Here is a 12,512-nt window from a genome sequence, read left to right on the forward strand (position 1 = left end):
GCGTACTAAATTATAATCCTGGTACCTTTGATAACTATTTAAGCAAGATATAAAATAGGTTAGCTACAAGTATATTACACGATTTTACGTGTAAATGAGAGGGGAAAGATATCAAAGGAACATTTATAATCATAAGACGAAAATAAACTGACAAAGACATGACAAAGAACGCCAAAGACTAAAACGACAATAAAAAATATTCAAAACACAACGTAGAGAACTTAATACTGAGCAACAGAAAACCCAACCAAAAACCGGGGGTGATTTCATACACTCACGGAAGATTCTCCTCTACATGTGCACACGTCGTGTTGTTCGGGTATTTAAAAACCTGGTGATAAGTGTAATTCGGTAGGCAAAAAGTGGCAGGATTATAGTAACGACTTTTGGAACATATCCGTCATCATCTTTAAAACAGATATTCAATGATGTTAAACCAACTATTGATGGCGTCTGTAAATTTTTAGAAAGGACAATTTCAACTGCACCTCTTTGACACTTGGCTTGATAGCTTTTTTGTGAGCAGCAACCTTCTTATATAAGGACATCATGATAGGAAATACAAGTCCTAGAATATCATATCAATTTGGAGATATATACTTCATGGGAAGACACTGCTAGAATATTGCTACATAGAAAATGAAAGAACAATTGGGAAGTTGAAGTCATCTCTTTTGTCACGAACTTTTGTTTTTATCCGATCCTCATTGTCAATTTCTAGATGCAAGTCAAGATAGTAAATGTCTATATTAAATGAAACACGAAAAGTAGTGTTGTTTAGAGCAAATAATAAAAATCATTTAACAAAAAAGCCAGGTATTAAAATTTGCTGTCTTAAATGTTTAGTTTCATTGTTTTTATATGAACTGAATATCAAGAATAATTCGTATCTACGTTTAATATAATTATATCTTTGAATTTGATAAGGAAGCACAAATTGACTTTACAAACCGTAGGATTCTGTGTCATCTATGTCATGTAAATTTGCTACGACAAGAAAAATTGCTTCTGAATTCAAAAACGTTTGATGTGTGTTGTAATACTCAATGTCACCAGCGAAATCCCACACTGTTATATTTGCAAAGCCGTCTTCGTCTTGTAAGTCTACAGTAGATCCGATTATACTTAACAGCTCATCCTTTGCCAGTTTAGAAATCGGCGGTTCTGTAATCTCCGGATAAGCAAACTGATAATTCATTTTGGGTTGAGGTTCTTTGTCATGTTCAATTTTTTTGGTGATTGTGCCCTTATTATCATCTGTTGATATCTGATCTGATGATGATATCTCCAATATGTCATGCTTTGGTTTTTCTTTATCTTGATGCATCTTTTTGACAATTGACTGCAACATTCTATTGTTGATACTTGTTTCCTTCACTAATCTTGTATCTACCAAAAAAATTGTAAAAAGTGTTCATAGTACAGAAGAAATCTATGGAAGTTAGGATTAAACTTCACCGATTTCATATGTTATATAATAAAAAAACAATAAAGAAAATCACGTCCACCCCTTTCTCAGAAACTAAACACAAAACAATAATCTGTTAAGGCAACAGGTCATTATCAAGAAAAAAGTAAATTAACAAAAATACCGAACTATGAGGAAAATTCAAAACGGAAAGTCCGTATTCAAATGACAAAATCAAAGGTCAAACACATCAAACGAATAAGGGTATCTGCATTTAAAAAATATAGATATCAATTACATTTTATTTTCATATAAAACCTTTACAGTAACAACTATCGCAGTAATTGAAATAATGAAATTACAGTAGACATAAAGTATTTGCTAAAGGATTAAATTGCCATATACAACACTTAATCCAGACATCCATCTGATTAGACATTGTTATTTAGTTTTTTTGCGTTGATTGGATTGCATTCTTGAGAACAATGTTTAATAAGACATTGAATATCATATAAACATGAAATGCAGGCACTAAAAATTTATAAAAAACAATTCGTATAAATCACACAGCTTTTTAAGTCTCAAGTATAAAAGAGTACACTTCAAAACAGTATAATTATATACAAACATAACATTTTTTACATATAATAAAACAGATGCGAGGATAAGTTTACATAAGCATAGTCATTTTTGCAAAAAAAAATATTTTGTGATAATGTAGTAGAGATCATTTGTCTGTATTTTAGTTTAAATTACATCCAACATGCCTATCTTTAATTCCATCAATAAAATATTGAATATTCATATTAGGTCTGAGACATGTATACGGTTCATACTAGCAAAAATGTGTTTCCAAGAATTGAAAAATAAAAAAAAGAGTAAATACATAAAAACAGCATACACAGAACTTAAAAAAAATTGAAAATTATGTTTACTATGTTTTAGTTTTTCTATGATAACTTTGCAATAAATAAAACATGTAAAACGAGAGTGAGAAAAAAATGGCATATTTACCTAACACTTTATTCCATTCCCAGTTACTTAGATTTATTCGACATCTCCGCCGATGAATTTCTATACCATTTGTGCTTTTTACGCTTTGTAACTCCTCCCCAAACAATCTTCGTACTAAGGAAGTCTTTCCAACAGATTTTTTTCCAACAATTATTAAATTTATATCCCGTCTTCTTTCTGAACCCGATTCAAGGGCGTTCAGATAAATGGCAATCGACTCATGATCCATCTTTTTTATTTGTTCTGGTATTTTGCTGTCTGAAATGTATATAAACAAATGTGTATCCTAAAAAGTCATTAGTAAGAGGTCATACTCGTCTACTGATTTATACATATTAGCTCTGAGACATACAGTTCATATTAGTCTCAATCGATTTTTAAATTTCGAACAGCGGTATCCTACTGTTGCATTGATGCCTTGTGACAGCAACTAGTAAGAATGATTTTGACGTCACATGCCTTGTCAAAGAAACTGGTAAGAATGATTATCCAAAATATATTCAGCACGTTGAGGAAAGTATACATTAGATGGGATGATTTTAAAGTTAATGTGATCATGGTGATCTGTAATCAATCAATCTTCATCAATAGCCTACTTCACTTTTCCCATCAATTTGTTGTTTTTTTCCATCATTTTTCATTATAACATTATAAGCAGATATCAAGGTTTCTGTATATTAGAAACAGGTAATTATATATCATTTCAGCCGGTATCTGAATAATTAACATTAGATGATTACCTTCAACTACTGGTGCTGCAGGTTCCTGTAAATGGGTGTCAGGAGTTACTTCTGGGGATGTCTTTGACATGGCAGTCTACAAAAGAAAAATATGCTATAGACTATCATGCCCCATGTGAAAACTTGTCAAATAGTTTTAATACATATATATTTTAATAGCCTTTCTATCTGCAAGTAGATTTAAAGGACAATAACTCTATATTTTACAGGAAGTTGAAATGCGCAATGCAATCACAACTTATTTTGACTAGACACAGACAATTATCTTGAATGGACCGTAATTCTTTGCTTAGTTCTACCTTTGATTCTGTTGTTTGCATCTATTTGTTATAATAGGTACAGTCATTGTATTGAACAAAATCATTTCTCTTCGCCACATAATTTATAGATAATGCATAGTGATGCACGTTGACTAAATATGAAAGTGCATATGTAGTTGTCTCCCTTACTAGAATAATCGGTTTCAGAATGTTCATTGTTATTATCTTGTTTAAAACTATATATTTCATGTTTCTTCATTTAATGATTTACATGATGCTTATTCTGTACAAATTTGTGAAATTGAATAGATATTAGTATTTTGAGTTCATTGGTTAAAGATGTTCATTTATATTCTAAAATCTAGTATTTGCATTGTCACAAACCATTTATAACCTCCTTTGACAGACTTTAGGCCTATACATTTTATATGACTGGTTTGGTGTAATTGCATTGAATTGTCTGATGTCTGAAGTATACAGTCCAGCCAATGAAAGCTGTACTGAATGCAAATCTTCCTTTAACTTATTGGAAATCCGAAATAATTTTTTTATAATTGAATCAGTGTAATAATAATGTACAGATTGAATATATATTATTGATATTGAATAAATACTGTATCATATGCAGTTTATACATGTATTTCAACCAACAAAGAGTATATATTTTTGGTCAGGTAAATTAATCAATGATATCGAGCGATAGATTTCTCCAAGAAGAAATGTAAAGGTCTCAAATGAATAAACTACACAGATAACAATTGCTATTGTATTGATTGAATGGGACAGGTAAACTTACAAAAGTTTAAATACCTTGGTCAAGAGCAGACAACTCTGTGGTTCGCAATAACACATAATGAACGGGTATATAATCTGTTTATTGTTGGCATTGTAAAAAAACAATCTAAATAAAAATTTATTATATTTAAACTAGCCAAAGTTTGTCAAGGTCAATGCCTCCAACTACACCACAATCATCAATACTGGGACCAACTACCGTATCCCCAGGACCAACAACCTCAGGGCCGACAACAAATTCCACCTTTAGACGAACAACCTCAGGGCGGACAACAAATTCCACCTCTAGACTAACAATTTCTGGACCAACAACAAGTTCCACATCTAGACCAACAACCTCTGGACCAACAACAAATTAATAATTATATATTTATTTAGAACGCCGGAATAATTGCTTGCTAATTCCGTTTCAGGTCTTCATATTTAGAATTTAAAATGAAAATTAAGTCACGGTTATATATGATGAACTAATTTATTTGAATAAATAATTTGTTATATATATGCATACATAATCTATAATTATAGTTAATATTTAAAGAAAAATATTCAAAAACTAGCCAGGATCGTTTCTACAAAAGCGTATTAGGGACGTAGTAAAAATGAAATCAGATTACTGATTGTTTTTAAAGTCATAATGTTGACATCTCATATCTTAAAATCTCTGTGAATTATATTTTTGTTTCACTTATTTTGATAATTTACCAGTTTAATACACAATTATCTCTATCCAATAATATGTGAATATTTGGCGGTTATGCGTACCCTAAGAAGTCCAATTTTGCCACGCGTACCCACATGACGCAGACTCTGCTTTTATTATAAGCTTAATTTCACTTGTTTCATTTTCTTAAAAGAAATGATAGTTTTCGCTATAGTTCTTAGCCTGGGTAAAAGAATAACACTTAACGTGTTGTTTTATATTTTTAAATGTGATAAAAATGTATTTCAAGCTTAAATTGTATAATAAGAACATTTGAACTTCTGGAAATAGTTGCATAAGTTTTTGGGTTTTTTTTTTGGAACGTTTTAAAAATCTAAAATATGTCCCCAAACATTTTCAGTTTGTCATAACCAGGCGTGGTGTTCTCGGAAGTATCCTTTTGTTTGAAGACACACTATAAGACAGATTTTAGGATGGACTTAAGATCATTTTAGAGCACTGATGCATCTAAAGTTTGAACGTTCTGATCATATCTTACATTTGTTTTTAATTGATTGAATTGTATATACTTCAGAGTAAAACAGTAAAGAAAAATAATACAGATATCATGTTAGTCTATAGAGTTAGTCATGCACAAATTTTAATCCTCACAACTGAAATCTTTGTAATTATGTAAAGGGATTTTTTTTAACGTACTCTGTCTTCTACAATATGTACTTGAATGCAACAAAATCAAATGGAGATAAGGTTTTTACGTCAATGAGACAAAAACAAAGCGACACAAATTAAACAGAAGAAAGATATGCATCCCCATTTGCAATTATATACTGGCATTTCATTAAGAAACTCTGTAAAGTTGATATCTATAGTTTTCTTTCATTGCTTTTTTTTTTATAGAGAAACATAATTTTCAAATTACACATTGCAACTATTAAATTTAACCACGTCTCACCTTGAAAACCATTATTGGTCCTTTTAACGAGACTGCAACCAAACGACATAATTAAACTATAATTATATACAATCCCAATAATTCCTCTAATATACAATAAAGATACTCAAAATTTATAAGAATATTTCAGGTTGATATTTATTTGTTTAATATCTTTTGATATTTTACAGAGATTTTTTTCTTCTTCTGGTATTGAAATTTAAACAATTGATTAAACGAAGTGAATATCTGTACTTTGGAAATCTTGAAATTTGTAAGAAAATTTAAAGTTGATATTTTGGTTTTTCTCACTGGGGTAATATTTTAGAGAATTGTTTTTTTGTATGGAAATTAAAACATTTGATATAACTAAGTCAATATGGGAAATCCGTAGTTTGCTTTTAAAAAAAAACCAATAGTTTAAAATCATACATTGTAACTGTTGACTATAACCACGGATTCGTTTAGATTAATATATAAATCATTGTTATAACCAAGTCCGACTTTTGAAATTCAAACTCTTTGTTTTTTATTAAAGTTAATTCAATATTTGAGAAGTTATTTAAGGTTTAATCAAATGAATATTTCATCTTAGTGTTAATTGTTAATAATTTTTGTTTACAGTATAATCTAACTAAACATGAATTTTAGAGTGTAATTAACTCGGCTAAGAGTTTTCACATGATTTATTTGTTGAAGTAGGCCGTTATTATTGAGTAAATAAGTTAGATCTGAGACTACTATAATATAAGTTATCTACATTCATATCCGTAATATATTAGATATTCTAACACCCTGTAGTACCCCAGTACACCCTGAGGCAAATTTATCCCCGGTCTTAGTCCGAATCGGGCGAGTTTTAGGGAAATTGGCGTACAAACTGTAACGTGAAAACAACGTTATAGTAGTCTCAGGTTAGATTGACAGTGTACTCTTTGTACTTTGAATAGCAGTGTTCTCCCCAGGCCGTTTTAGCGTCGCGGTACCGCGACGCTATAATTTTTCCCCGTGATGCTATAATATTTCCTGCGACGCTATAATTATTCCCGCGACGCTATAATTATTTTGAAGATGCTATTTTACTTGTCCTCAATTTTTAACTTTCATCTATTATCGACTATGATCATAAAAATTATATCACCTTTAATTGTAATCCCTTTAAGTCGGACACTAAAGGCAATTAAGAGATTAAATAGCCAGGTGTTAATTGCCCTCAGGGTGATAACTGTTTGGATGCGAATATCCCAAGCCGACACTTGTGACATGACTAATACCACGTGACTGCAATCACCAATTTCGACATGGAAAAATGCAATCACAAAAACAATTCGAAATCTATGTTTTGTATTACGAAATTTCAAAGATTGAAACGATTTTTTTTTTAAAAGGTCGTTTATTTGTGCAACTCTCCAAAAAATACTTTCTTTCTCTTCCGGTAATACGAGAGCGAGAATTTTGGTTTTGAGCTAAAATAAGTTTTATACTTCTTTAAAAAGTGATCATAATTGGCTAAAGTTTATGTTTAATTCATTTAATGCATTAAAAGCGTCATATTCATTCACAATCTCTTGTCAAACAATGTTTATTCTCGAACTCATTTTCGTAAATTTTTCTACGGCCGCCATTGCACATTTTTGTGTAAACTACGGATCGGAACCGGACCAGATATGACAAAAAAATCCGCATTTTCACGATAATGACAACAGACGGACGGTAGACAGAAAAAATATACCAATAGAGAAAACTACGCATTAATAGACTATTTTTTAGATAACTTTGTATATAATTATAAATACGTATCATTTTGATGTAAAGATAAGAAACAACAGGGACTAATTCATTCAGTGCCATGAAACAATGAATTTCACAAACATGATAAAAAAAAGTTTTTCAATTGATATTTTTTTTGGCTACTTTTGCTACTTTATCTTTACTTAATATATTAATATAAAAAAAATAGTATTAATTTTGTGTACTAGATATTTAGTTTTGTATATATACAGGTTCCACTGTAATGAACCATTCATTCATTTGACTTATTGAAAAGGGTAACTGAAAGCACATATTTATTTTTATTTGGCACAAGTGGAAAAAAATAATTCTGCAACTATAAATGAATAAAGAAACCATAAACTGAAACAACTGTTTTTGTTGTTATAGTTTAATTGTATTCTCAGTTATGAATTAAACAATATAAACTAAAACATTTAAAGGAAATAAAGCATCAACACGACGCGACAAATGACATTAAAAAAAAAATACAAAATGACATTAAAAAAAAAATAGTTATTTTTTTTTACGCAAAATGTGATGCTATCCAAAATTTCTGGGGAGAACACTGAATAGTACTGAAGATGAATTCCATTTTGTTTTACAATGTGAAAGCTTTAGAGACTTAAGTAGGCAGTTCATGAAACCATATTATTATTGACGTCCGTTGTCGTTCAAATTAGTGCAACTCCTCAGTACTGAAAATATAAAAGATTTGCGTAATTTGTGTAAACTCTTGATAAATGCACTTAATCCTAGGACCGAACTGTTATTTGTCAATTCTTGATGTTTATTTGCTTCTCTGATGTAGTATGTCATATGGTCATATAAAAAATATATATTTGTATTTATTGCACTGATAAGCATCATATCTGTGGTTAGAGTAATAAAGAATTGGATAGAATTATTTTTTTTATGTATGAAATGCACATTTAAGGCATATACAAACAATACAATAAAATAATACACAATGGAAAAATTAACATATTAAATATCATATATAAATAATTACATTAGATTCATGTTTCATTATGATACGTTATTCTGATTGGCTAACTGCACATAACGTGTTATTCCTTAAGCAGTTGTATCACACAATAAAACTTTTTCATTCATGATGACACGAGGTCCCACAATCATGACAATAAAGTGCACAGGTAAATGAAATAAAAACTTTATAAAAGGTGTGTTTTCATGATTCTATAGGTAAAAATGTAATTATAAGTATTGAATGCTTTTTTTTTGTGTAATTTTATAGGGTTGTAAAAGCGTTGACCGTGCGCACATTTTTAGTAAGAAGCGCTTCCGCGCTTCATACAAAATGTACTTCGGTCAACCCTTTTACACCCCAATAAATTTACAAAAAAGAGCATTCAATTCTTAAATGACTTTTTAATGAACGGAACAGTCAGCTGCATAATATGAAATGAAGATAGAATTAATTGTAATCTATCTGTTTCAGACAATTTAAAGTATTCTGGGCATATATTATTTATATCATTTTCAAGCTGATTACGTAAGATTTATTAATTTTACATTTTTAAGAAAAAGTGGGTTTCATCTTCAACCGAATTTATATTAAAATGTTAAAATATTCTATTTTCTCTTTGAATTCTTTTATATCTACCCCTCTCTATTTCCAAGAAATGGTCGGCTTACTCGCATTTTACATAATAATTTTCTATTTTCAAAACTATTTTTAGAAATGTATTTGTCTATTTCATATTTTGTCTTTATTTTACTGGTGTCATTAGTTAATTTTAATTTTTCAAAGAAAATATTTCCAAAGCTATCTTTTTTTTTTTTTTTAATATTTTTTGAGAATAAAATCTTCTCTTGTTTATCAATGTTTATAGTTTATATCCTGTATTTTATTTATTTCTAATTTATTTGCATGAGCTATATTTTCTAAATATTAAAACCATGAAAATATACCGTTTGTGCTAAGCCATTTAGATAAACAGAAAGCATCAAATAATAAATTGTTATTTTCATCACTAGAAATTCTTGCTAAATACTTCAATGATTGACTTTAATAAAGACACCTATGGGATACTGAGCTAGTTCTGCTCTTGCAGCTAAATTGACATATTGTTTACTAAGCCCCAGTATATATTTGCAAAATTTTAAATGTGTCTTCTCCATTTGGCTATTGTCAATCATTGCTAGAATATCAAATTTACTCATGTCTTTAAGTTGTGGTCGTCTTTCAGCTCTTATTATTTTTTCATAAAAATCAATTTACCAAAATTCAGAATTATACATGAGAATAGGTTTAACTTTAGTAGTACCTTTCTCAGCCATAATTCAGTGTGCGATGAAGTCAATTTCCCACCTTATCATGACGCGCCGTTACATGGTATTATTTATCCACGACCGACGATTTGATTCTTTACAAATTAGGCCAACTAAAATTAGTAGATTTTCATCCGAATTTTTATTTCTTTTGAAACCCTCTTGTGACGTGTTCTTCAAATATTCAAGAGTAATAATAAGTTTATATTATGTATATACATATAAGGAATGGTACATAATATTTCAAATCTTAACATGAATAAAAATCTGTAATTGGCAACCACTGTTCTACATGTAATAGCTGCTTTAGAAGCCTAAACAGCAAAAACATAAAAGAAGCATACTCCCCTCAGTTAGACTATCTTCACCAAATTTAGTGTCTTTTTAAGCGACCATTTTTTTGTCTCCATAAAATGAAACAAATATGCAACTAAAGAATTACGAGTTCAGAATAAAATGAAACTGTTTTGAAAACGAAAGGGTTGGTGCTTGTATGATTAATATGTAAAACATGAACTTAACCAAAAAAGAGAAGATGTTTAATGGCTCTATTAAGGTGGTACCTAACACTACAGGGAGATAACTCTGTAAAGTCAGCTAAACGTTTTAATTACGTTGTGTTGTAAAAGCAATATTAAGCTTCTCAATGATCAAAATTGGCGTTTATCAAATTGCTATATTATAAACCAGTGTAATTTTTCTGACAAAACGATTGGTTCCAATTTTTTAAAATTTTTATATTTTTGTTAAAGTGTCAAAGTAAATACTTTGACAAAATTTTATGAAAATTAAACGAGCCAAATTAATTTAAGTGAAAGTGTTGGGTACCACCTTAAGGGTATTGGGACAGAAGGTGTTTGTGCTGTTTGTCATTAAAAAAGCCATGGGTAAATCTAAGTGTATGTTTGCCGACTTTTTGAACTCAATTGTACTGTCATAAATCTAACAAGTTCGTGCTTGCGTCATTTTAATTATACAGTTATGGTTTTGTACGAATGTGTTCCACGATTCGAGCTCTTTGGGTATAATTCATAGTCCACAATTCCTGCCACAAAGTCATTTTATCAATAAAAAAATTCACAGTTTTCTTAATCACAGAAATTTGTGTCATACCGCGATTTGCGATCTTGGACACAGCGTATAACTTGTAACCCGATTATTTCATGCCCTTCTTGAAATCAATCTCTATTCTCGGTAGACGATTTTGTCATCGTAGAGCTGCAGAATCTTTTTTAATTACTCGAAGTAATACGAAAACCGAAAATTGAAACAGGAAGTTAGAAAGGAAACAAAATTTTTGACGGTTACCGGAAACGGAGATGAACTAATCCGGAAATCGTTAATTTTTCAAAATAAAAAAAATCGGGGCGGGACGATTTCAGAGGGGCGGGCGGGGATGAAAATCTATCAATTAATTTTAATTGGCCTTAGCGTGTTGATTTTTTGTTTGATCTTTAAAGAGTCGTCTCAAGGTGATGAGCGATGGGGATAGATGTAACAGTTTATTAAAGTCAAATAAACATATACATGTACAAGTTTACTTGGTAAACAAAAACAGACGGTTTCATTTGAAAAGTAACCAGATGCTCCGCAAGTTGCAGCTTTATACGACCGCAGAGGTTGATTCAAGCTGGATTCAGATCTAAATTTGGATTGTGATTAAATAGTTGACACAGCATAGATTTCTGACACAGAATGAATGTGGTCTAATGAACTTAAAATATTTTATTTGCCTTTGAGCAATTCACTATGCTGTTGAAAAAATGTTTGAAGAAATTTTCTTTTTATTTATGAAATCTGAAATAGGAAAAATTTACCCCCCCCCCCCATTTTTTTTCACATCCCCCTTTACCTTTTTTCTTAAACTCATCTCGATTCAAATTTCTAATGCAGTTTGCAACAAAAGCTACTCATTTAAATACATCATAAAATATTAAAATGTAAAATAAAGTGCTTGTTATCACTGAATGGTAAAGATTGTTTTAATTTATCAGTTGGTAGTAAAAGTGAATATACATTGTATATTGTATAAAACAATGATTTAAGTTGATTCAACTACTATTCTGGACAAAGAAAGATAACTCCAACTGAAAATTTCTTGCTATTGCACAATATTGTGCAATTAGATATTTCATGCTATTGCGCAATACTGTGCAATTGAAAATATTTGCTATTGCACAATACTGTGCAATTGAAGATTTCTTGCTATTGCGCAATAGTGGCAATTGAAAATTTCTTGCTATTGCACAATACTGTGCAATTGAAAATTTCTTGCTATTGCTGAATACTGTGCAATTGAAAATTTCTTGCTATTGCACAATACTTTATATAATAATTTTGGATCTTGATTTGAACCAACTTGAAAACTGGGCCCATAATCAAAAATCTAAGTACATGTTTGAGATTCAGCATATCAAAAAAGCCCAAGAATTCGATTTTTGTTAAAATCAAACTAAGTTTAATTTTGGACCCTTTGGACCTTAATGTAGACCAATTTGAAAACGGGACCAAAAATTAAGAATCTACATACACAGTTAGATTCGGCAAATTAAAGAACCCCAATTTATTATTCAATTTTTGATGAAATCAAACAAAGTTCAATTTTGGACCCTTTGGACCCCTTATTCCTAAACTGTTG

General features: G+C 30.2%; 2 protein-coding genes and 1 long non-coding RNA gene across 4 annotated transcripts in view; all 3 read right to left on the reverse strand.

Moving 5' to 3' along the window:
* Positions 1-12,512, reverse strand: part of LOC143051559 (uncharacterized) — a 428,761-nt gene that overhangs the window by 226,441 nt on the left and 189,808 nt on the right. The gene's annotated exons all lie outside the window — the stretch shown is intronic.
* LOC143051534 (uncharacterized) overlaps positions 1-12,512 on the reverse strand; it is a 204,656-nt gene that overhangs the window by 176,319 nt on the left and 15,825 nt on the right. The window lies entirely within an intron of this gene.
* LOC143051548 (uncharacterized) overlaps positions 1-12,512 on the reverse strand; it is a 35,658-nt gene that overhangs the window by 16,373 nt on the left and 6,773 nt on the right. Inside the window, exons 2-4 of one of the 2 annotated variants that reach the window (XM_076224443.1) lie at positions 3,163-3,238; positions 2,423-2,680; positions 952-1,389 (exon numbers count right to left, since the gene is read on the reverse strand). In XM_076224443.1, coding sequence (XP_076080558.1) covers positions 952-1,389; positions 2,423-2,680; positions 3,163-3,238 — 772 coding nt within the window. Of the gene's footprint in view, positions 1-658; positions 1,390-2,422; positions 2,681-3,162; positions 3,239-12,512 lie in introns of those variants that run through there. The other variant, XM_076224444.1, reaches the window with a different exon arrangement.

This window comes from Mytilus galloprovincialis, chromosome 11 (genome assembly GCF_965363235.1).
Source record: "Mytilus galloprovincialis chromosome 11, xbMytGall1.hap1.1, whole genome shotgun sequence".
Classification (NCBI taxonomy): Eukaryota; Metazoa; Mollusca; class Bivalvia; order Mytilida; family Mytilidae; genus Mytilus; species Mytilus galloprovincialis.